The sequence below is a fragment of the Mya arenaria genome, chromosome 15, assembly GCF_026914265.1.
Source record: "Mya arenaria isolate MELC-2E11 chromosome 15, ASM2691426v1".
Classification (NCBI taxonomy): Eukaryota; Metazoa; Mollusca; class Bivalvia; order Myida; family Myidae; genus Mya; species Mya arenaria.
Genome location: NC_069136.1, coordinates 7898947 through 7925799, shown reverse-complemented (window position 1 = coordinate 7925799; position 26853 = coordinate 7898947). Strand labels below are relative to the sequence as shown.

Sequence of the window (26853 nt, the reverse complement as noted above, 5' to 3'; positions counted from 1 at the left end):
TAACTTTTAAATGATTAAGGAATGTTGCACTGTTTTAAGCTCAATACGCTTATAAGCTTAGTTTTTATTTTTTTTAATACAGAGAGAACACTCTTAATTAAGCAACTTCTTTTTTTCATTAATATTGATTGCATTAATATAAAAAGTAGAATCGATAATTTTACGACATTACACGTCAGCCGGCATTGTTTTGTCATACAATTTCGCGATCAAGCAAAAATCTGTTTTCCAAAAGAAAATCTATTTAATCGAAATCAGGTCATGAAAGAACCGTTACAAAATTAAAGAAACATGTATGTCACTCTTTTACTGATATCCGTCTCAGAGATTGTTCTGTTTAGCCTTGTGAGAGGTAAAACTATCAAAGGAACTTTCACAAGTCACCAAGCCAGAGCTGAAAAAGGACAATACTTGTCATCTTTCTGCTTTCATGGTAGGTACCCGAGTATTTGCACAAATTGTGCTGGTATCTTGTGTCTTTTCCTGACGAACTTGGGCCGAAGTTTTTTTAAGCTTGAAGTCCCCTGTATGCAGTGTTAATGCTCGCACCTTAAAACATTGGAACATGTTGCCTTGTAGACCTGTGCACTGCTGCTTTTTTTTTATAGTTTTAGGCTATCCTGCACGTTTTCATCAAAATAAAAAGAAATAACTATGGAACAATCATGTTGGTAAATTGACTGGATTAACAGTTCCTGTTGGCTTAAGCAATATTCAAAGACCATTTAAGAATTAACCAGTTATTCATAACTATAAATGTAACGTGCGACTTCAACAAGGCCAACAGATCCCTTCAGAGAAAAGCATGCTCGACCCTGAAGGGGTCCGTTGGTCTTTATTTACAGTAAATACTCAATCCACACAGAGCCCAGGCTTTGCGAATTTGCATATTACCAACCAAGTAAACATACATGGATGTACTATGAACGTACATGTACTTCCGTCTGTAACAGAATGTTATACCATGATGGCACATCCGCCACCTACAGTGGACCGTTACATTACTTTCCCCTCCGAAAAGACCGGTCCCGTGTATTTGCCTGGGAAACTCGTGGGTAAGGCAACTCCGATTTGGCAGTTGTCAAAAATCCCACCGCTGCCACCATTTGTAATGTACAACGTCAAACAAACGCCAACAGATCCCTTCAGAGAATATTATGCTGGCCCCTAAAGGGGTCCACTGGTCTTTATATAGACTGAATACTCTATCCACACGGAGCCCGGGATTTGCTAATTTTCATATTACCAACCAAGTAATCATGCACACTATGAACGTAGGAAATTGATGAAATTTGTTTACTAAAACTGGTAAAAACTAGCTATTAAATGCTCATTTTTATGAATTGAAGAAAACTTGTGTAAGAATTCAGTTTTAGACGTTCAAGTACCACTCATGTTATTTATACGTGTATCTTCCTTAATAACAGGTGATGGCGTATTGCAGTACACGTTAAACACAACTGCAATATCATCTGCAAAGCTCTACCTGTTTCTTAGTGATGACTGGAATGGGATAAGTGGTGACATGGACTGTTCTGCAAAATTCCAACAGGCCAGGGCAGCATGTGAGTGTACAATTAAGTCACGTTACTGCCATGCACATTGTCATTCAATTTATTAAAGGGGGTATTAAAAAAAGGTTATTAGTAGCTACATTTATAATTATTAGTAGCTACATTTATAATTATTAGTAGCTACATTTATAATAATGTAGCCTTTATGCAAAGGTATATATATGTAAAGTACCAACTATGTAGGTCATTAAATAAATACCTTTGCTATAGTGTAACCATTTTTTTTGTAATGATGACTTTACTTTTTTAATTTAATATCCATATATGTCACATCATTTACTATGTTTCAGTCAGAGTTAAGTTTGCAGTCAGTTAATACATATATTTTTCATTTTATTTCAGATGACCTGACAGCTGAAATAGGAAACAAGACAATAGCCAACTTCCAGACACCGCGAGTCTGGTACGTCATTTTCGCAGATGAGTACACTTGTAGCGATGTTCCCATGGCTACGTTAGACATGTCAGGGCTTAACTTTGTGTACTATGACATCCAGCTGCTCAACCCGGATGCCCTTGGGAACCCCACTGAACATTTCAGTGATGAAGAAACAGGTTTGTTAAATGTAGCATCACAGAACTTTACGTCCAAAGTCCATTTGAGGTATTGTCATAGCCTCGACGGTGTTGTCATCAGAATCCAAACCTTGGTAACGGCTCAAAAAATATTCAAGATATTCAAATAAAGCTTGTTCACATGCTATTATGCACAATATACACATGAACAGCAAGGCCTATGGCTTAAATAATTATTGAGTTATATACCCAATAGTTTACTTAGAAACAACAGTGGCACTCTTTGTTAAAGGAAAATGCGTTGTTTATATTATGATAGATCAGTTTATCTGAGTGCAACAGCCACTCTACAGTCACTGCAACTCATCGTTGCAACCACAGTACTTACCTTAGTTACACATCATACATACAGTGGGAAAATTGACTGTCAAAATCTCATTTATATGAATATGCATAAGGGACCAGAGGCAATTCCTCTTCAAATGAAATCACATGTTACAATAAAACACTCTACAATAACCCTATACTGTCAGTTGTCTCTGCAGGCGGGTGGTCTAAGTGGCTGGCTTAACATTTGTAGTGACTAGGAGGACCAAGTTCATTTTGAGCAGTTGCCAGAAACAGGAAAATAATAGTATGATGACGCTGATTACCTGATATGAAGATTTCTAGAGAGGTTTCCTTGCAGAACCAATGAAACCTAATTAATAATTCATGATTACCAGATGTTCTTAGCCAAATCACACAGGGTACTCAATAAGGCATAGGGCTGTTGTGTATTGCGGTATCCAACGATGCTTGCAACTATGAGTTTATTTCTACAAGTTGATGATATCTGATTTTGGCCAATATTCCAATGATGCGACCAACTTGGTCAAGTTTAAAATGTTTGAACAAAGATAAGGAAATAAAACGAGTTTGTGAAATTGTTTCTTCATGTATTTTTTTTTTTAATTTACAATTTAAATTCTCCTTTAAACAGGAAATCATTTCTTTTATAAGCAATTATTTCAAAAGCCTTCTTTAGCCAACTCTTATGCAACCAGATGCCAATATTTTGCTATTAAGAAATTAACATTTATATCATTTGCTTTCTTGTTGCTTGTCCTCATAATCTTGTCAAGTAATATACTTCCTTATTTGACCCAGGTCTGCTGCGGTTTTACCAACTCCTGGCACTGGCCTACTTCATTCTGGGCTGTATCTGTATCCCCCGCCTCATCGAGCCCCTGAACAGCAGGGGCCCCATGCAGCTGGTGATCCAGTTACTGAGTGTTAGCACGGGCTTGCAGGCCGTCGGGGCGTTCATCATGATGATCCACTTGAGGAAGTATATACTGTCCATTGATTTCATGTCATTTTGGTGTGTTTTTTGTGAAATGCTGACAATAAGAATTTAAAACCAAGTTATATATTAAATTATTGAAGCATCAGAGCGGTAAAATGAAAATTTGGCCTATTTAAAACCTTGCAGATAGTCCAACATTAAAATGTTGGGGGCAGGGTTCAACCTTCGTACTCCAATCATAATTAAAAAAACTATCTATAGAAGGAATATGTTAAAGTGACACTCTTATTCAAAATCAATACATACACATGTATAACAAACATACATTTTGAGTGACAAACCTGTAACTACTTACTAAATAATGCATTTATGGAAAATATCAATGACTGATAACAAGATTGTAACTGTGTATTTAATAGCTGAAAACGCAAAAATATTAAATGATTGGTGAATGCTAAAAGATTTACTGTGATTTTCTATCGTTTCATAGGGTAGAAATACCCTGTTTTCTGCAATTTTCTTTTAAATTAAACTTGGTATCCTTTATAAGAACCATTGTTTTCGACATTTATTCAGCCCTTTTGATAGCTTAAAACAAATGTTTTAATTGTGGTAAATATTTTTTGGGAGTAAGAGTGCATCTTTAAGATTCTTATTTGTAGTTATCATAACAATAATGCTATTTCAATTAATTAAAAAATGTTTACATGGGCTATATTGGGAGGGCATGTTTTAATTAAATGTTGTAGGAGCATTTGTATGAAAGTAATACTATAATTGAAGAAATTAGACAGGGCTTTTAGCGGACTGCCTCCGACACTAATTGCCAGGTTTGTCGTGGCTACCAGATCATTTTAAATCCCTGATTTTTTATGAATTTAGATTCAGCTTAAAACTCTAATAATTTTTATTTTTTTATATGCAACAAAAGTACATTTTTAAATGTTTAGCTTTGTTTAGAACATCATTTTATTATAATCACTTAATACAATTTATTTGTAACTGTCATTTTATGTTATATAACAGAAACTTCTTTGCTCACCTGTGAACATTGTAATTCCATGCCAATCTCTTTGCCTACCTTTGTGACTGTGAACATTTCACAGACATGTGTCCTCCATTGCAGATATTCAAGAGACGGCATCGGATCCCCTGTGTTTGAAATGTTATCTGAATGTAAGCTTTCATGATATTTTTCTGTCCAGTCATTTTTTTTGAAATTTAAAATACTTGTAACCATAAATTCCAATCGTTGATTACTGGTATGTATGTATAATATTCAAATGGCTACTCCGCCATTTAATTACTTTGCTTTGTAATTTGGATAACCTCCAAAAGATCAGTGCAATACCAGAATTTTGTAAATGGTAGTTGAAAAAGAAGATTTCCATGCTTATCCTGTTAAAAAAATATCTAATTAATACATCAAAGAACATAGAAATTAACAAATATGTTTGCAAACTAAATATCTTTTTAATTGCCCTCATATAGGACAGGCAGCCTTTCTCCATGTCAATCTATCAGTACCTTAAAACAAAATTTATACAATAAGGTCCAATTGACAATTTTATATGAAATTCATACAATAATGGCCGAGCACTTGTCTTATTGACAAAACATCCTTTCAGTTTTTGATGTGCTATCCCAGTTTGCAATGCTATACATGTTGTTGAGCCTCAGTCTGGGTTGGTCGCTAGGGACGACACACAGACACACAAACCTTCGACTGATCAAGAAACGACCCGCAGCGAAAGTTGTCGCTGTTCTTGCCATTATACAGGTAATTACAAATTCTACTAAGGTACTTCATAAATTTATATGCGCAGTGGACTGTATTGAACTGGTTAATTGTTTGGTTTGCCAAAATGTTAATTGATTGGTCAATATTTACCCCAAAATATTATCAACCAATGAAATCATTTAATTATGCAAATAAAGATAATCTGCGGATGAGATATCTGAGTATTGAATAAAATGCTGCCACATTCATTGTGTACTCATGAAGCTTAGAGCACATACTGCCAGCAACGATACGCACATGTAAAGCAAAGCCCGTAACTCTGGTGGCTTGAATTAGTTGCGGTGTTATGCCCCTTTTTCAACTTAAAAACAGTGGAAGGTTGGCATCTGCATACATACTAACTTAGGTACTGGAAATTAAAGTTGGCCTTGTTATATGTGGATGGATTTACACCCTAATTATATACTGTTTCCTTCAGGCTTAAAATGTATAATTGGAAATGTTATAATATACTCATGGAGAATTATGAGAATGAAATTGCGCAAATTATTGTGGCTGTGTTTAACCACTTACATAAAATGAATCATTTGAATACCAATACATTCAATAACACCCCTCACATTAATATCCATCAAAAAATTCATCAAAAATTTATCAAAATATGTGTCTGTGACTGACAGAGGTTGAACTTTTAAACTTACAACTTACTACTTTGCCCTCAGGGAGGCCTGTTCCTTTATGAGCAATATCAGGACCAGACCAACCGACTGTACCACGCCCACCGCACCCTGGCAGGCTCAGCCCTTCTCGTGTTAAGAGTTGTTCTGGCCGTGCTGTTTGGCTGGAACCTGTATACAACTGTGTCGCTAGAACGCAGTATTATGAAAAGGGAGTTTTACTTATCATTTACAAAGGTATGTCAAACCATTTTTTAAAAAATGGGGTTATATATTTCTATGCCAACGTTAACTGTTTTCCATTGTCCCTTGGGTTTTAGCTGTTAAAAGTGTTATGTCATTTTCTGTCAAGTTCCTTATGTCCAAAATCATCAAAGCCAGATACAATGTGCCCAGTCCCTCTTTTGCAGCTACCTGGCCTTATTTAAATCTGACTAAAACCCAATGGTCCCTGTAGCCCTGATATTACTTTTGAGTTGAATGGTATGATTTCCAGATACTGTTAAGATATAAAATGCTCAAAAAGCCCAGCATCAGTTGTTAGCTTAATATTTTGAAGATTTTAAACGAAGTATTAGATCGGAAGATTGATATACAGCAAAGGTGCCTACCACTGCTGGATTGTAATAATAATGTAGATTTGTTAAAAATCCACCTGAAAACAGTATCCGTGACAACGTTGATACTGACATCAATTGTTCATGGATGCACATTAAATGATAAAAAATATATAAGAAACTGTTGAATTTACTTATCTACTGATGAAGGCGTAACGTTGCAACATTCAAAATCTTTTGATATAAAAGTTTGTAAAAAACAAAACAATTGTTTGAGTAATTGTTTACATATTATTTAATAAAGCATGTTCATGTTTATTTCAGAGCTGTATGCTGTGGTTTCTGTCATACCCTGTTATTGTGATAGTTTCTAGAATATTCTCAGAGTATCTCAGATATAAGGTATATTTTTTTTCTTAGCATAGAGAAAAACAATGCATTTAGTAAGTTCCAAATTATATTGCTGTTTCATGACACTACCAGGCTAGACATGGGTATCAGCCCTAGTAAGTGTATCCATCTTGTTAGGTTGTGGAGCATACTGCCACTGGTTAGTGTTACTCTGGTTCTAACATGCCTCAGCGTAAAGCACCTAAGTGTAAAGTACTGGATCCTAATTGAACATCCCTCCCAGAAGACAGTATGTTTAGTGGTGAGGTGGGGGATCAAAGTGTCTTTAATACCACTAGACAACAAATCTGCAAAAGTTAGTCTTGTAGTTATTCCTTGCAACATATGGGATGACTTGTTATTTATAAGGATTCATAAAACAATACATTTAGTTATGCAATACTGATTTGAACAGAATTTTGCTAGTTCAAACCTAACATTATTCAGTTTCCAATACCTTCACTTTCCCTTATGGGCAAAATACTGTAGTGCACTTTCTGTCCCTTAATATTAAATAATTATGCCCCCCCCCCTCTTTGAAGAAGAGGGGCATATTGCATATTGCTTTGCATCATAATCTTTAAACTGCCTCAAAGGCATCCAATATAAATGACAAATCAGCTCTCATTTCTGTCCAACATGCATATTTCATTCAATAATGTCTTTGTTTTTGATGTCCTACCCTATGGAACGTGAACATGCCCCTTTAATACCAGTGTGTGTTTGTTTGAATTGGAACTTTAACACATGTTTCCTGAAGTACCAGCAGAATTCCGGGGATAATTTGTATTCATATTGAAAGGGGCGTAGCTTAAGGTTTGAAATTGTGTGTAGGCTGTGTGTTATAAGGGTCTGGGGAATGTCCAAGTGTAGCAAGTCCCATAACTCTAGCTGAAACATTAGTATTGCTATTATCCTTCAAACTGATAAGCCTCAGCATTCTATTGCAATGATTGTCCTTTGCTTTTTATTAAATACAATTCATGCAATCTTTTTCAGATGATTACGATGAGCGTGGTGCTATGTCAGTCTGTTGCAGTGGTTACGTTATACCGATTGTTTCTGTCCCGAAGTTTATACTGGGAAGTGTCAGCACTATCAAGTACACTGCCACTACGTATAGACAGATCGCGAGGCTTGAAGATATACTCGTGACAGCCTGTGATATACCTAGAAATAGCTGTTCTCAGATTCTCCATGTTGAATTTTATGTCCATTTTCACTGTGGTTGTAAGACTCATGACTCAAACCTGATTAGCTGATTTTCATTTTTAAACTGTAATGAAATGAGCATTGGCACTGAACCCCCCTCTGTAGTACAGCTGTTTACACGTATGCGGTCATAATAAGTACATTAAAGATATTCCGTAACATATCAGACTTGGTGGAGTCTTAAGTGTCAAACTCATGAGTGAATATCAGCCCTGATAGGTCAACAAGTATAATCATGCAGTGTATGGGTACTCGGATTAAAGATTTTAAAAGTGTTACATTGTTGCTTATGAGAGTGTGTATTCTTGTAAAGTTCGGATTTTGTTTCAAAACGTGTGTCAAAGCTGTTAAAATCTCGTATATCTATACTGTTAAAGATTTTTAAAGAGAATGATAACGCTGCTGAAAGCCGAATAAGGAGAATGAATGTTGATTGACTCTCATTTACATTAATTATCTTTTCTGAAAGTGAATCAACTCTGAGTGAGTTATTATCTACACCATGTTAATGTTAGCTGTAATAGCGAAGGTTATAAGCTTTATGCATACGGTAGTCACTGAAAGATATTTAGTTTTTTTGTTGATTTTTTTTACAATGATGGTGAAGAACAACACAGTGTCGAGAGTCCTTGTACAGGTATTACACAGCATGTGTTCGATATAGAAAGATCAACATGTGGGCTACAAAGGTTTATATACCTGGTATTTTGTTTATGATATTATGTTAAAAGATGATCTACTGTACTTGGACTTTGTTACATAATTTTGTTTCCTATTGAATATAATTATATATATTTTTTCATATGTATTTGGCTGTCACCTTGGCGCTTCAGGTTTTGTAACTATTTATTTTTACAAAATCCTACAAACAAATATTTAAAATTGATTCACCATTTATATATCCTATGAAAATATTTTAGACATATTCCTTTATAGAATAAATATAATAAAATAAAAATTACATATTTGATTTGTTTTTGTCTGAAATGTTTGACACAGAATGTCATGTTAGAGCAATTACTAGTATTTTTTTGTGCATTTTAAAAAAATATATCTTATCGCATGTAATGTACAAAAGTTTGATAATATTTTTTTTTTGGATAATTTTGGAAACAAAATAATTTAGCTAACATAAAAACATAACTATGGTACAGAAAAAGAATGTTGTAATCAAGATAAATCTGATGTAAAATGCATTTTGAGTTGTTCGCTTAGTGCAAAAACGCAGATGAGAGAAGTGGAGAGATATATCTTAAGTTTTTAAGAATTTATTTATTTACCGGTGCTGAAATTCCTCGGCAATTTGTTCCTAAAACTGATCTGTTGCTATTTTGATCAGCTGTTGTCCATCATCTTTCCATTGTTGTCAACAGTTCGCTGGTTAACGCCCTTGCTGCCACATTTTCTCTCCACTCTGTGAAAAATTGTCAGGATGTGTTCCCTATGAAAGCATAAACTCCATTTATAAGAGATTTACCCTCAAGGACAAATAACCCCTGTCGTAAACATGAGCATATAAACGCAAATCACCACTAGGATAAATTTAACCTCAGGATGGAGGGCAGAAGAGTGGGGGTGGGGGAAATTTGCTCAATGTCTGGAAGGGTGCGGTAAATTGCCTTTAGCCTATCAAATGTCATACAACCGTAAAAAACTGATAGGCCCCAGGGTTATATGGCCCAGGGGTACTTCTATTTTGGCAAGGATTTGCAGATATGTATTTCACTTTGTAACACATAATGGTATTTTTAGCATGCTTTACATAAAACAGCTTTATAAGCATTGGTTACATGAGGAAGGGGGGCTCAACACAGACTAATGTTTTAGTGAGAATATTCATTTTTGTAAGTTGCCTTTCATAAACGTAAAAAAAAAATAATGCTGGGCATATTTTTGCCCCACAAGGACAAATTTTGGGCTTGTAAATGCCGTCTAAGTAAAGTTTGATTTTGGTGCCTGTCATTTTTAGGAAACTGTAAGAATGTGGTTCTGTTTTGAAAATGGGTCAACCCCCCCCCCTCAAAAAAAACTAGGCCAGTATGTCATATTCTTATAAAAGCTACATGCGTGTTCCTCGGGTGAGCGATGTAGGGACTTTCATGTCACTTGTGAATTTGAATTTTTGCTTTTGCATAATATGCAAATTTGCTAAATTATATTTGTCATAATGTCCATTCGAATTATTATATGGTCTTATTAATGAAATGGCTAATTATATGTTACAACTGTAATTTTTTAAAAACATACAAGGTGGTGGATAAAAACTCTTATAATGTTGTTGTAAATGTATATTAAACATGAAATAAATAAATGCAACTTATAAAAATGTATTGTGTTAACTTATTCAAGTTTCCAGAAAGTTTCAGGATACTGCGTGTAAACTATCGGGAGTGTAATAAAAAAAAAATATAAAAAAAAATTGTCCCATGCATTGAGGCAGTACCTCTCTGTATCCCAGTTACATTTAGGTACCAAATATATAAGGGACACAGTATGCAATCATCGAACAACTTTATTATTATTTGAGACAAATGTCGTATTATCCACAGTTAAATTTTCCCGCAAGTTTATTGTTATTGTACCACGTGTGTTGAGATGATTTCATGACTGGACGTAAATAAAATGAATGATTTACATGACTGGACGTAAATAAAATGATGGATTTACATTACTGGACGTAAATAAAATGATGGATTTACATTACTGGACGTAAATAAAATGATGGATTTACATGACTGGACGTAAATAAAATGATGGATTTACATTACTGGACGTAAATAAAATGATGGATTTACATTACTGGACGTAAATAAAATGGATTTACATGACTGGTCGTAAATAAAATGATTGATTTACATGACTGGACGTAAATAAAATGATGGATTAACATGACTGGACGTAAATAAAATGATGGATTAACATGACTGGACGTAAATAAAATGATGGATTAACATGACTGGACGTAAATAAAATGAATGATTTACATGGCTGGACGTAAATAAAATGAATGATTAATAAAATGAATGATTTACATGGCTGGACGTAAATAAAATGAATGATTTACATGGCTGGACGTAAATAAAATGAATGATTAACATGACAGGGTGTACATTACACGAATGCTGGACATGGCAGGGTGTACATAAAACGAATGCTGAACATGACTGGGTGTACATAACACGAATGCTGGACATGACTGTACGTACATAACACGTATGCTGAACATGACTGGATGTACATAACACGAATGCTGAACATAACAGGGTGTACATAACACGAATGCTGAACATGACAGGGTGTACATAACACGAATGCTGAACATGACTGGATGTACATAACACGAATGCTGAACATGACTGGATGTACATAACACAAATGATGAACATGACAGGGTGTACACAACACGAATGCTGGACATGACAGGGTGGACATAACACGAATGCTGGACATGACAGGGTGTACATAACACGAATGCTGAACATGACAGGGTGTACATAACACGAATGCTGAACATGACTTGATGTACATAACACGAATGCTGAACATGACAGGGTGTACATAACACGAATGCTGAACATGACTGGATGTACATAACACGAATGCTGAACATGACTGGATGTACATAACACAAATGATGAACATGACAGGGTGTAAACAACACGAATGCTGGACATGACAGGGTGGACATAACACGAATGCTGGACATGACAGGGTGTACATAACACGAATGCTGAACATGACAGGGTGTACATAACACGAATGCTGAACATGACTTGATGTACATAACACGAATGATGAACATGACAGGGTGTACATAACATGAATGCTGAACATGACTGGGTGTACATAACACGAATGCTAAACATGACTGGATGTACATAACACGAATGTTGAACATGACTGGATGTACATAACAAGAATGCTGAACATGACAGGGTGTACATAACACGAATGCTGAACATGACAGGGTGTACATAACACGAATGCTGAACATGACTGGATGTACATAACACGAATGCTGAACATGACTGTACGTACATAACACGAATGCTGAACATGACTGGATGTACATAACACGAATGCTGAACATGATTGGATGTACATAACACGAATGATGAACATGACAGGACGTACATAACACGAATGCTGGACATGACTGGATGTAAATAAAATGAATGATTTACATGGCTGGACGTAAATAAAATGAATGATTTACATGGCTGGACGTAAATAAAATGAATGATTTACATGGCTGGACGTAAATGAAATGAATGATTTACATGGCTGGACGTAAATGAAATGAATGATTTACATGGCTGGACGTAAATGAAATGAATGATTTACATGACTGGACGTAAATAAAATGAATGATATACATGGCTGGACGTAAATAAAATGAATGATTTACATGGCTGGACGTAAATGAAATGAATGATTTACATGGCTGAACGTAAATGAAATAAATGATTTACATGGCTGGACGTAAATAAAATGAATGATTTACATGGCTGGACGTAAATGAAATGAATGATTTACATGGCTGGATGTAAATGAAATGAATGATTTACATGGCTGGATGTAAAATGAATGATTTACATGGCTGGATGTAAATGAAATGAATGATTTACATGGCTGGATGTAAATGAAATAAATGATTTACATGGCTGGATGTAAATAAAATGAATGATTTGCATGGCTGGATGTAAATGAAATGAATGATTTACATGGCTGGATGTAAATGAAATGAATGATTTACATGGCTGGATGTAAATAAAATGAATGATTTACATGGTTGGATGGCTGGATGTAAATAAAATCAATGATTTACATGGTTGGATGTAAATAAAATGAATGATTTACATGGCTGGATGTAAATAAAATGAATGATTTGCATGGCTGGATGTAAATAAAATGAATGATTTACACGGCTGGATGTAAATGAAATGAATGATTAACATGGCTGGATGTAAATGAAATGAATGATTAACATGACTGGATGTAAATGAAATGAATGATTTACATGGCTGGATGTAAATAAAATGAATGATTTACATGGCTGGATGTAAATAAAATGAATGATTTACATGGCTGGATGTAAATAAAATGATGGATTAGCATGACTGGACGTAAATAAAATGAATGATTTACATGGCTGGACATAAATAAAATTAATGATTTACATCGCTGGATGTAAATAGAATGAATGATTTACATCGCTGGATGTAAATAAAATGAATGATTTACATGGCTGGATGTAAATAAAATGAATGATTTACATGGCTGGATGTAAATAAAATGATGGATTAGCATGACTGGACGTCAATAAAATGAATGATTTACATCGCTGGATGTAAATAAAATGAATGATTTACATGGCTGGATGTAAATAAAAAAAATGATTAACATGACTGGATGTAAATAAAATGAATGATTTACATGGCTAGATGTAAATAAAATAAATGATTTACATCGCTGGATGTAAATAAAATGAATGATTTACATCGCTGGATGTAAATAAAATGAATGATTTACATGGCTGGATGTAAATAAAATGATGGATTAGCATGACTGGACGTAAATAAAATGAATGATTTACATGACTGGACGTAAATAAAATGAATGATTTACATCGCTGGATGTAAATAAAATGAATGATTTACATGGCTGGATGTAAATAAAATGAATGATTTACATGACTGGATGTAAATGAAATGATGGATTAACATGACTGGACGTTAATAAAATGAATGATTTACATGGCTGGATGTAAATAAAATGAATGATTTACATGGCTGGATGTAAATAAAATGATGGATTAACATGACTGGACGTAAATAAAATGAATGATTTACATGACTGGATGTAAATAAAATTAATGATTTACATGGCTGGACGTAAATAAAATGAATGATTTACATGGCTGGATGTAAATAAAATGAATGATTTACATGACTGGACGTAAATAAAATGAATGACTTACATGACTGGACGTAAATAAAATGAATGATTTACATGACTGGACGTAAATAAAATGAATGATTTACATGGCTGGATGTAAATAGAATGAAGGATTAACATGACTGGACGTAAATAAAATGAATGATTAACATGACAGGGTGTACATTACACGAATGCTGGACATGGCAGGGTGTACATAAAACGAATGCTGAACATGACTGGGTGTACATAACACGAATGCTGGACATGACTGTACGTACATAACACGTATGCTGAACATGACTGGATGTACATAACACGAATGCTGAACATAACAGGGTGTACATAACACGAATGCTGAACATGACAGGGTGTACATAACACGAATGCTGAACATGACTGGATGTACATAACACGAATGCTGAACATGACTGGATGTACATAACACAAATGATGAACATGACAGGGTGTACACAACACGAATGCTGGACATGACAGGGTGGACATAACACGAATGCTGGACATGACAGGGTGTACATAACACGAATGCTGAACATGACAGGGTGTACATAACACGAATGCTGAACATGACTTGATGTACATAACACGAATGATGAACATGACAGGGTGTACATAACATGAATGCTGAACATGACTGGGTGTACATAACACGAATGCTAAACATGACAGGGTGTACATAACACGAATGCTGAACATGACTGGATGTACATAACACGAATGCTGAACATGACTGTACGTACATAACACGAATGTTGTACATGACTGGATGTACATAACACGAATGCTGAACATGACAGGGTGTACATAACACGAATGCTGAACATGACAGGGTGTACAAAACACGAATGCTGAACATGACTGGATGTACATAACACGAATGCTGAACATGACTGTACGTACATAACACGATTGCTGAACATGACTGGATGTACATAACACGAATGCTGAACATGATTGGATGAACATAACACGAATGCTGAACATGACAGGACGTACATAACACGAATGCTGGACATGACAGGACGTACATTACACGAATGCTGAACATGACTGGACGTATATAACACGAATCCTGGGCATGACAGGACGTACATAACACGAATGCTGGACATGACAGGACGTACATAACACGAATGCTAGACATGACAAGACGTACATAACACGAATGCTGAACATGACAGGTTGTACATAACACGAATGCTGAACATGACTGGATGTACATAACACGAATGCTGAACATGACTGGATGTACATAATACAAATGCTGAACATGACAGGGTGTACATAACACGAATGCTGAACATGACTTGCCGTACTTAACACGAATGCCGAACATGACTGGACCTAAGGACACGAATGCCGAACATAACTGGATGTACATAACACGAATGCTGAACATGACTGGACGAACATTACACACATGTCGAACATGACTGAACGTACATAACACGAATGCCGAACATGACTGGACGCACATAACACAAATGCTGACCATGACTGGACGTACATACCAGGAATGCCGAACATGACTGGATGTACATAACACGAATGCTGAACATGACTGGACGTACATAACACGAATTCCGAACATGACTGGACGCACATAACACAAATGCTGACCATGACTGGACGTACATACCAGGAATGCCGAACATGACTGGACGTACATAACACGAATGCTGAACATGACTGGACGTACATTACACGAATGCCGAACATGACTGGACGAACATTACACGAATGCTGAACATGATTGGATGTACATTACACGAATGCTGAACATGACTGGACGTACATTACACGAATGCCGAACATGACTGGACGTACATTTCACGAATACTGAACATGACTGGACGTACATTTCACGAATGCTGAACATGACTGGACGTACATTACACAAATGCTGAACATGATTGGACGTACATAACACGAATGCTGAACATGACTGGACGTACATAACACGAATGCTGAACATGACTGGACGTACATTACACGAATGCTGAACATGACTGGACGTACATAACACTAATGTTGAACATGACTGGACGTAGATTACACGAATGCTGACCATGACTGGACGTACATACCAGGAATGCCGAACATGACTGGACGTACATTTCACGAATGCTGAACATGACTGGACGTACATTTCACAAATGATGAACATGACTGGACGTGCACTACACGAATGCTGAACATGACTGGACGTACATTACACGAATGCTGAACATGACTGGACGTACATACCATGAATGCCGAACATGATTGGACGTTCATAACATGCATGCTGAACATGACTGAATGTAAATAGCATGGATGATAACATGACTGGATGTAAATAACATGAATGATTAACATGACTGAATGTTAAAAAACATGAAGGTTTTACATGACTGGATGTAAATAACATGACTGGATGGTAATGAAATGCAGGCTTAACATGACTGAGTGTAAATAACACGAAGGTTTATCATGACCAGATGTTAATAAAATGAAGGCTTAACATGACTGTATGTAAACAGGATAAATGTTAAACACTACTGAATGTAATTAATGTGAAGGCTTGACATGACGGGATCTTAATAACACGAAGGCTTAACATGACTGGATCTTAATAACACGCAGGCTTAACATGACTTGGTGTATATAACACGAAGGCTTAACATGACCATATGTAAATAGCATGAAGGATTAACATGACTAGATGTTCGGGTATATGCTTTCACCATTCATACCATAAGATATTGACCAAACAAAAAAAAGTATTTTTGACCACGAAGCTATAAATAAACAAAAGCTAATATTTTTTTTATCTTCATGTTTTGTTTTGATCATTAAAGTCAAATGAGTAATGCATGATATTGCCTTATCTACGTTTTTCCAACGACTGTGTGCCTGTAAGTGGCATGTTATGATTTGAATTCTTACAGCGATTTTAATGAAAAGTAAATTATTACGATGTATGGCGAGTGATTTTACTGTTAACTTTGTTATTTTACAAATGAAATAAAGATATTTTTTTCGAAATGTATGGTGAAATATAGAATAAAAGTCTATAACTAAGACATGTCCTGTCTCCACTAAACATTAAAATGCAGTCAGCAATAAAAGCAACATCGTTCCATAGAGTTAAGTTGACATTTGTTTCCATTTTTTTTTGCCATAGCTTTTTACGTAATGTCAATTTTATTGATTCGAACATGTTGCGTGTTTACAATTAGGGTTTGAAAATCGGACTCCATTTGCTATCGATAATGGAATCGAATCGGACCAAGCATTTCGATTTACTATCGGACAATAATCGAAAGTTCATAATATCAGCAAGGAATACATTCTTTTAACATAATATCATCTTGATCATTTAAATTATTAAACCTGGAATCAGTACGTGTGACGCTATAGTCGTGCTTTTTGCAACACTAAGTAAATATCCATAGCCTGTTTCTGTCTTTAAAAACTATACGAAAAAAACCCAACAACATTACAACTCAACACCAACAAACAATTGCCATCAATTTCTAAATGATGCACACCACATCAAGTAAGTTATCTTAGCATTTCATCCATGTAAAAGCTTATGAAATATTTGTTCACCAGCTTAAAATTCAATTACCTGTTATATTGAACATTTCAATCGAATATCATAATTTCAAAAAAACTTTCACAAAAAAAGTAAATTAGTTAATTACAAACGAAAGGTTTCAAAACCAGAATGCATCGTGCCATGATCATCGGTATTTGCAGGTAAGACCGGACCCACTACGCCATAGAGACAGGTAGGAGGTTTTATGAAATATATAAACAATTAAAAACAATTTGTTATTTCGGGAGTGTTTGTAAGTTTTAAGCAAAGGTGTTTACATTCCCCGCATTATTCGACCTTTACCACCGCATTATTCGACCTTTACCACCGCATTATTCGACCTTTACCACAAAATAAAAATAAGAAGTTACCGGAAGTAACATTAGCGACTTCGATTTTTGACAACTACTATCGATTGTCGCCGGTGTAACGTTGTAAACTGACCCCCATAGAATAATGACCCCCCGGTCATTATTTTATATAGAATAATGACCCCTCTCTATAAAATACTGACACCCCTTATAAAATAATGACCCCCCGATTTTATCTATAAAATATTGACCCCACCTAACCTATTACTAACATACTCTATGTCAATTCAAGTCACTGTCGTGTTTCTATTGCTTATATTTGTTGTTGTTGTTGTTGTTGTTATTGTTAATGCTGCTGCTGCTGCGTCGACAGTTGACACAACAGCAGTATATATGACTTAGAGGCCCGGCTAGAAAATAAGCGTACATCTATTGAAAATGAAAAAAATGGTTTTCATTTGAATTATCATTTTTGTACTTAAAGAGAAGTATTACAATAAAAGAAGATATACCTACGTCGTTTTAAGGTTACTATAAACTATTTGTATTTATTTACAAATAATTCTTATTATTTTCCTATTTCTAACTTATTCTTTCTTATCTATTCATCTAAAATAAACGTACTAAGTCTTAAAATTGAGTTATTGAGAACATAGATATTATGGGTAGAATCTTAGCTTACACCAAATTTTATTTATAGTTAGGGATGAATGTGGACACCGTCCCTCGACAAGCACGTGTTTATGGTTTGAAGAGATTTTGATGGAAAAAAACTTGTTATGGGCGGGGTTTGAACCCAGGACCTGTGGATCCGAAGTCCGCCTCCCGTCCTCTTAGACTCGACCACGAAGCTGTACCGGATGGTCATTTTAGACGTTATTCTGTATCAAAAGATCAAGTTCCTGGTTAATCTGAACGCCTTTACTCGGACAATGATAAACCGGTACAAACTTCACAACATTGTACAAACATTTCATTAATATTGACGGCCCATAAACTCAACGGATTATTTTGGAGAGTACAAATATTTGGTGTGTTGAAAGATCAAGAGAATCCCAGATTATAACAGGGGTCAGTATTTAAAGAAAGCAGATACTATTTTGTTGTTATATAGGATAACAATTCCTCATTTTGCCTTTGGAGTTATGATATTATTAGGACCGGGTGTCATAATATTATGACCGGTGGTTATAATCGGAGATCATACTATGATGACCACCCGCAATAATAATATTACCGGGGGTCATAATTTTATGCCCCCGGTCAAGTTTGGTGAAGATCGCGTCAAAATGGGATTTCTTAAGCATTCACATGTTTTTTCTAAGATTTGACCAAACATAACCCAGTTTCAAACGTGACCTAAATATCATTAAAATATTCATTTTGATCAAGTTTGGTAAGGATCAGGCAAAAATGTGGCCTGAAGTTAAAGTGGCTTGCCAGTTTTGACCAAAATGGTCGAAAATTAAAGCTAATCGTATTGCCATGATTCCGCGCGATGCACAAACAATGAACCCTTCGGTTAATTGTGTATGTTTCAGATTTTTCGTATTTCATTTCTTTGCCTAGCAACGGGCTTTTTTGTGCAACTGGTGAATATTTAAGAATTCTTTTGCTTGAATTGCTTATTCTTTTTGTGCTAAATGATTTCTAAAACCACATTTCGAATGCTCGTGAAAAGGGAAACAGAATGATAATTATAAGTTTGTTATTCATAGTTCCATTAGTTTCACTGTGTGGGGCGTTTAAACGTAACAAAACGCGCAAAGTTTGGGGTGCAAAAGCATCACCATACACACTTTGGTGAGAGATTTGGTTTACGGAAATGATTCAAACCAATTGTCACTTAAAGAGATTTTGCTTTGATATTTGGTTAGAGTTGCCGAGTGGTTAAGGTCGTTGACTCCTAATCCAGCGGCCCGGGTTCGATTCCCAGCCGGGGAAGCTGGAAATTGTGAAACACATGTTTCCCACTCAACTAGAGCCTAGAGGAATTCTGGTCAGCAACCCAGCGTTACTGGATTGAAACCCAGACATCCTCGCCGCCTGAAAACTAGCCAATTCTGGCTATCTAAAAGAGGGCGTTAAACTGAATATGAATAATATGAATATGAACAAATTTATGAAATAGAAAATAGGGGTCTTACCGTCATTTTTTTTTACAAACAGCAATTACATTAAGATTTTGTAACGTTGAAACTTGTTTTACGTCGAATGACGTTTAGGCTACTTCAATGATGCAAGCGATGCAAATATTTACTTCCACCGCATTTTGTGAAATATTTCACGGAAAGACCCCCTTTTTTATTTTTTAAACTTGTTCGGAATTTTCTAAGTCGTTAGTAAATTGAATCGTTTTTCGTCGACCAAATCGTTCACCGAAGCCCGTATGGTACTACTCTAAGGTCAAAAGAATCGCGCATTTTTAAAAACATTTAACGCCCATCATAGTGACATTTTATGAAATTTCCGATTGACAACAGACTTATATCATTTGTTTCCTTTGTCAAGAGCATCCGAATGTTGTTTTTGAAAATAATATAGCGGAAAAAAAGAAGCCATTTTTACTCCAGATACTTCAATTTTTCATTAATTGTTAGTACGAAACAGCCCTTTGCTAAACAAAAAAGGAATATAAAAGATCTGAATCGTACAAAATGAAGGAGAGGTGTCCTTGTATATGAATACCAAATATCAGGGCAATACGATATCTTTACTTTTCGACCATTATTACGTCGACTGACGTCAAAGAAGACAGGCAAGCCACCTTAATACACTCTATTGATCGAATTCCGGTAGCATAACGCAACTTAAAAAAACAGCTATATATCGGCTGAGGCCGATGTTGTTGTTGTTGTTGTTATTTCCCAGTTTTATGACCCTCCCACCTCTTTACGTGGTGTGGACATACCAGCTTTACATGGTGGAGGAAGGCACCAAAGGGATATTGTGTCTCTACGATGACATTGTGGTGTGGACATACCAGCTTTACATGGTGGAGGAAGGCACCAAAGGGATATTGTGTTTCTACGATGACATTGTGGTGTGGACATACCAGCTTTACATGGTTGAGGAAGGCACCAAAGGGATATTGTGTCTCTACGATGACATTGTGGTGTGGACATACCAGCTTTACATGGTGAAGGTAGACCCCAGGTGCCTCTCCGGGCAATTTTTAACTGGGTAGAACCACCGACGTTCCGCAAGCTAGCTGGTTAGCTTCCTCAAGATCTTGACCGTGGGCCTCGGTGGCGCAATGATAGCGCGCTTGCTTATTAAAGCGTATAAGTCTCGCCAAAGGAATATTGTTTCGCCGTATCAAACTTATCCCAATAGAAACAGATGACCTAATGGAATGGGGATACATAAAGGAATCCTTTTGCAACTTGAAACCCCTGCAACTTTCAAGGTGCACGGTAGAACAAACTTAGAACATAGATCACGAAACCCTTGCTTTAAAGGTGCATGACTTTTTGGTTAGAACATGGTATAGATCTAAATCATTTTGTTACCTATAAAGGTATCATGCTTCAAGTATTTCAACAGGCGTAAGTTTTATTTTCCAAGATTTTTCCAAGATTCGTTGAGGTAGTACCTTTAAGAGCCTCGTAACTTTGTGACATCGCATTATGTTACGCATACATGTATATAATTATTAATTTACCTTCAGACTCTGTACAATGTAGTGTAAGCATTCTGGAACTTATAGTAACGGTGATTTTGTCAGAAATTTAAGAAGAAACATCATTTTGTTATTGCATCCTACATGCTGCACTAATTTTGTTATAGCATTGGTTCGCGGGCTCATTACGAAAAAATGCTATTGAAGGTAAAATATTTCATTTTCTGGAGTGCAAGATTGTAAAAAAGGCAATTCATACGTGGAAAAGCACAATGTTTTATGCCACCCCTGAAAGTGATGTCAAATAGCCTTAATCTTCTTTATGTCACCTATATATCACTCATAATATTTACCTCCAAAAATAGGCGAAACGGGTGTGGGGTAGCATAGTGGTTTTATTACCTGTGACGCTCCTCGTCGTTAGAAATTATTCAAATTTCAGTATATTGTTGAAGAGACATCCTTTTTGGATTTGGGGTATTTGTGTCACTTCTCAGGCGTTTTTAAGTAGTAAAGGTAAACAATTATATCAATATAAGGCATAAAATATGCAAATCGGTTGTGGGAAAGTCCCATGTGTTATGACCTGTGACGCCCATGACAATAAGATGTTGTTCGAATTTAAGGGCCATAACTCCCGAACAGGTGGAGCAAATCATTTTTTTCTTTCTGCACAACTAAGCATCGGTAGTAGGAATCCCTGAAAGTTTGAATCAATTCCGTCCAATAATGAATGAAGAGTTGCGGTCACAAAAAATATTGCTCGTACGCAGCACGGACGCACGCACGGACGGGTGTCATTACCATATTCTCCTCCGATGCCTATAATGTTGTAAGTGTACCTTGGATGGGTTAGGGTTAAGGTTTGGGTTAGGGGGTCGTAATTCTATAGGGGGGGCACAATTCTTTGTGAGGGTCATTTTTCTACGTGTGGGGGAGTCATAATATTATGACCCCCCGGTCATAATATTTTGACCGGGGAGTCACTATTCTATATAAAATAATGACCGGAGGGTCATTATTCTATGGGGGTCAGTTTACAACGTTACACCGGCATATCATTGTCAGCGACGATTTATCGATTGTACTCGATAATCGTTTCATCACTATTTACAATCATTTGTCTTATTTTTTTGGATGCAGCTGATCGAATTTTACATAAAAATAGATTGTCTAACCACTAATCACCAATAGTCGCCTCTTAGATTGACAAAGTTTTGTTTCCAGTATTTGACTTAGTGTTCTATTTTTTGACATTGATTTTGTTACAAGAGTTTACGTCAAATGCTTGTGAAATGTTTATATCAGTTTAATTGTATCTATGAACACCCGTTTGAAATGTTCTCCGATGAATAAGAAACGAAGAAATCGGGTTAAAGTGATTGTTTTTATCAAATTTCTTTGACATTTGAAAAGAAACTTATTTAACTTTCTAGCATACGCTTTTACGTAAACACGATTTATAAATATATTAAATGTAAGCTGATGGCGAATGTTAGATGAATGATTACATTAGCAATGATTATCTTTTATTTCATACAAGAACAATAAAATGGGTTGTTTTTAAACGAACAAGTAGTATTCAAACAGTTTTATAAATTATGTGTTTGAGTAAATACTTAAAAAATAATAATATTGAAACCAATATACAAATACTGAAACGGAAAGCAGAAATCGAGAGAACTGTCTTTCATGTGAATCCCTTATGCACCCCAGCCCCCTAGGTCCGGGGGTATACCGGCGATAGCTAGATAGATATTATTAAACATAATAAGCTATAATTGAGCTTAATTGGCAATTTGACCTTGACCTTAATTTGAAAGAGAGACAAAAAAAAATATGACAAGAAATATAACGCAGCTACTTCAATGTTATAAATAGTTGACAACATGGTATATCCATCCGAATTTAATAGGATAAACACATATTTGATGGGGGTTTTTTTCTTCAGAAATTGCATTTGGTCCACACGATAACCATGGAGACCATAAACAAATAAGCATTTTTGGAAGACAAGATTCAGGTCCAACAATACGTTAAACAAAAGGCATTGCTCTAAAGGATAGTGTTACACAGAAGTACATCTGGTTGACCAACTTCAAAGCGTTTTTGAAGCCTTTTCTATCGTTGTGCCCCCTGCTAAGATATATGGTTCATTTTCACATTCTTTTGCTTAAACTTTATATTAATTCATCGATATACTTTATTTACATATTATAATAAACATAAAGTTTTGTTTAATTTAGGCATTAATTAACTAATTAAGACTAATTTAATATTCTCAACTTCTCCTCTCAAGCGGTGATGAAAGTCAAATATATCGACCTTTTAACGATCCCTGACGTCTGTACTTTGGTAGTCATACATCGCCCATAGCTTGACATTCCTTTCAGCACTCTCATTCTGCTGACACCAGTAAAAGGGAACTCTAGAAATGCATGTTTCATAATCTGAATCATGGCACGGATATTTCTACTGTTGATGATTTGGACGGCAAAGTTCGGCAATGGTATTTGATTTTATATATTATAACGTTATATTATGCAATAAAATGTATATGACATTTTAGATTATTATTATTATTATTATTATTATTGTTATTATTATTATTATTATTATTATTATTATTATTATTATTATTATTAAGACGTTTTACTTAAACTTTTGATTTCAATTTAATTAATCATTTACTTTTAAATTAGTTGTTTGCCCCCCGGGGAGCTGCGTGGATATTGATCCATTACACACTTGGCCTCTTGGTATCAACACCCAGACGTTCAACGTAGAAACTAACGTCACGGCCGGTTTTATTGCCCCAAGCGTAACCTACGGCGAAGGAAGAATCGACGTCGGCCTTTCAGCAGCCGCTTTCACGGGAAGCGTCGATTCCTACGTCGACGTCCCGGTCGCAAATTCAACTGAGCTTTGGGAATCAGAAAAACCGCTACGAGAAGATTATGCTATTTCCATGTTCGCATATCTGGACAATACGGACAACGGCACACTCTTCCATTTTCAAAGCGATTCGTACCCTGGTTCAAACGACCCGACGCGGATACATAGAGTGAAGTTCTATCTCGAAAATGGATATCTCACGTTAGAGTACCAAGGTGTAGGGGTTGTCCAGCGCACGGACATTCAGATCCTGCCAAACACGTGGTACCGCTTTACGTACGGGAGAGACTCGAGTAACACCATCACACAGATAGGTATCGACGACGACTTCGACACGGTCGATCTGAAAAATCTTGACTGGCTAGTTACTCAGTTTCCGGGCACTCTAAGGATCGGTAACTCGTTCGACAGCGATACCACGGCTAGCTCCCCTTTCCGCGGCAAGATACAGTGTGTCCAGATTTTCGCGTGCAAATGGCCATGCCCTGACCCACAATACTACGCACAGTGTTACACAGAGTCCGTCCGAGGTACGAAGTGTTTGTTTTCCTTTCGCTTTGATTCAAAGGCGTTTAAAGTTGAATCAACAGTAAACAGTTGGTCCAAGTTTTTCAATCCGATTCGGGCGAGATTATCTCATGTTACCATCTGATATTTACGTTACACCTCAAAATTTATTTTGTTGATCTATGCGCCGCACCAGACTATGCGCCACACCTGACTATGCGCGCCACGTCTGACTATGCGCCGCACCTGACTATGCGACGCACCTGACAATGCGCCGCACCTGACTATGCGCCACACCTGATAAGAGCCACACATGGCAATGCGCTACACCTGACTATCTGCCACACCTTATTTTTCGCCGCATCTTACTATGCGCAACACCAGACTATGCGCCACACCTGACTATGCACTATGCACCGAACTAAGCGCTAGACCTGACTATGACCCGCACCAGACTATGGGCTACACCTGATTATGCACCACACCTGGCCATGCGCTAACCCTGTCTATGCGCTACACGTAACTATGAGCTACACCAGACTATGCGCTACACCTGACTTTGCGCCACACCTCACTAAGAGCCAAACCTGATTAGAGCCACACCTGACTATGCACTTCACCTGACTAAGTGCCACATCTAACTATGTGCCGCATCTGACTATGCACAACACCTGACTATGCGCAACACCTAACTATGCGCAACAACTGAGTGCGCTGCACCTGACTTTGCGCCGCTCCTGACTTTGCGCTACACCTGACTATGCGCCACAATTGATTATGCGCTACACCTGACTATGCGATACAACTGACTATGCGCCACACCTGACTATGCGCTACAACTGACTATGCGCCACACCTGACTATGCGCCGCACCTGACTATGCGCTACACCTGACTATGCGCTTCACCTGACTATGTACTTCACCTGACTATGCACTACATCTGACTGTGCGTCACACATGACTATGCGTCGCACTTGACTATGCGCTATACCTAACTATGCGCCACTCCTGACTATGAGCTATACCTAACTATGCGCTACACCTGACTATGCGCTAAACCTGAGTATGCGCTAAAATTAACTATGCGTCTCACCTGACTATGCACTACGCCTGACTATGCGCCACACCTGACTACGCGCCGCACCTGACTATGCGCCACACCTGACTATGCGCCGCACCTGTCAATGTGCTACGCCTGACTATGCGCTACAATCAACTATGTGCCTCACCTGACTATGCGCCACACCTGACTACGCGCCGCACCTGACTATGCGCCACACCGACTATGTGCCGTACCTGTCAATGTGCTACACCTGATAATGCGCCGCACTTGACTATGCGCTACGCCTGACTATGCGCTACATCTGACTATGCGCAACACCTGACTATGCGCCACACCTGACTATGCGCCGCACCTGTCTATATGCTACACCTGACTATGCGCTACACCTCATTATGCGCCACACCTGACTATGCGCCGCACCTGTCTATATGCTACTCCTGACTATGCCCTACACCTGATTATGCGCCACACATGACTATGCGCCGCAACTGACTATGCGCCACACCTGACTATGCGCTACACCTGACTATGCGCCACACCTTACTATGCGCCGCAACTTAATATGCGCTACACCTGACTATGCGCTACATCTGACTATGCGCAACACCTGACTATGCGCCACTACTGACTATGCGCCGCACCTGTCTATATGCTACACCTGACTATGCGCTACACCTGATTATGCGCCACACCTGACTATGCGCCGCACCTGTCTATATGCTACACCTGATTATGCGCCACACCTGATTATGCGCCACACCTGACTTTGCGCCGCACCTGTCTATATGCTACTCCTCACTATGCGCTACACCTGATTATGCGCCACACCTGACTATGCGCCGCACCTGACTATGCGCTACACCTGACTATGCGCCACAACTTACTATGCGCCGCACCTTAATATGCGCTACACCTGACTACGCGCCGCACCTGACTATGCGCAACACCTGACTATGCG

The 26853-nt window shown here is 37.1% G+C and overlaps 1 protein-coding gene across 1 annotated transcript; it reads left to right on the top strand.

The window, feature by feature from the left end:
• Positions 1 to 37: 37 nt before the first annotated feature.
• LOC128219882 (integral membrane protein GPR180-like) lies at positions 38 to 10269 on the top strand. Its single transcript, XM_052928025.1, has 9 exons — positions 38 to 433; positions 1428 to 1565; positions 1917 to 2129; positions 3240 to 3420; positions 4505 to 4554; positions 5007 to 5158; positions 5842 to 6033; positions 6678 to 6755; positions 7743 to 10269. The coding sequence occupies exons 1-9, from the start codon at positions 292 to 294 to the stop codon at positions 7896 to 7898; spliced, it is 1302 nt and encodes a 433-aa protein (XP_052783985.1). The 5' UTR covers positions 38 to 291; the 3' UTR covers positions 7899 to 10269.
• Positions 10270 to 26853: the final 16584 nt, after the last annotated feature.

Coding starts and splice junctions, on each gene's coding strand:
- LOC128219882 (XM_052928025.1), top strand. CDS start 292: ATGTATGTCACTCTTTTACTGATATCCGTCTCAGAGATTGTTCTGTTT. Junction 3,421..4,504: donor ATGATGATCCACTTGAGGAA/GTATATACTGTC, acceptor CCTCCATTGCAG/ATATTCAAGAGACGGCATCG. Junction 6,034..6,677: donor TTTACTTATCATTTACAAAG/GTATGTCAAACC, acceptor TGTTTATTTCAG/AGCTGTATGCTGTGGTTTCT.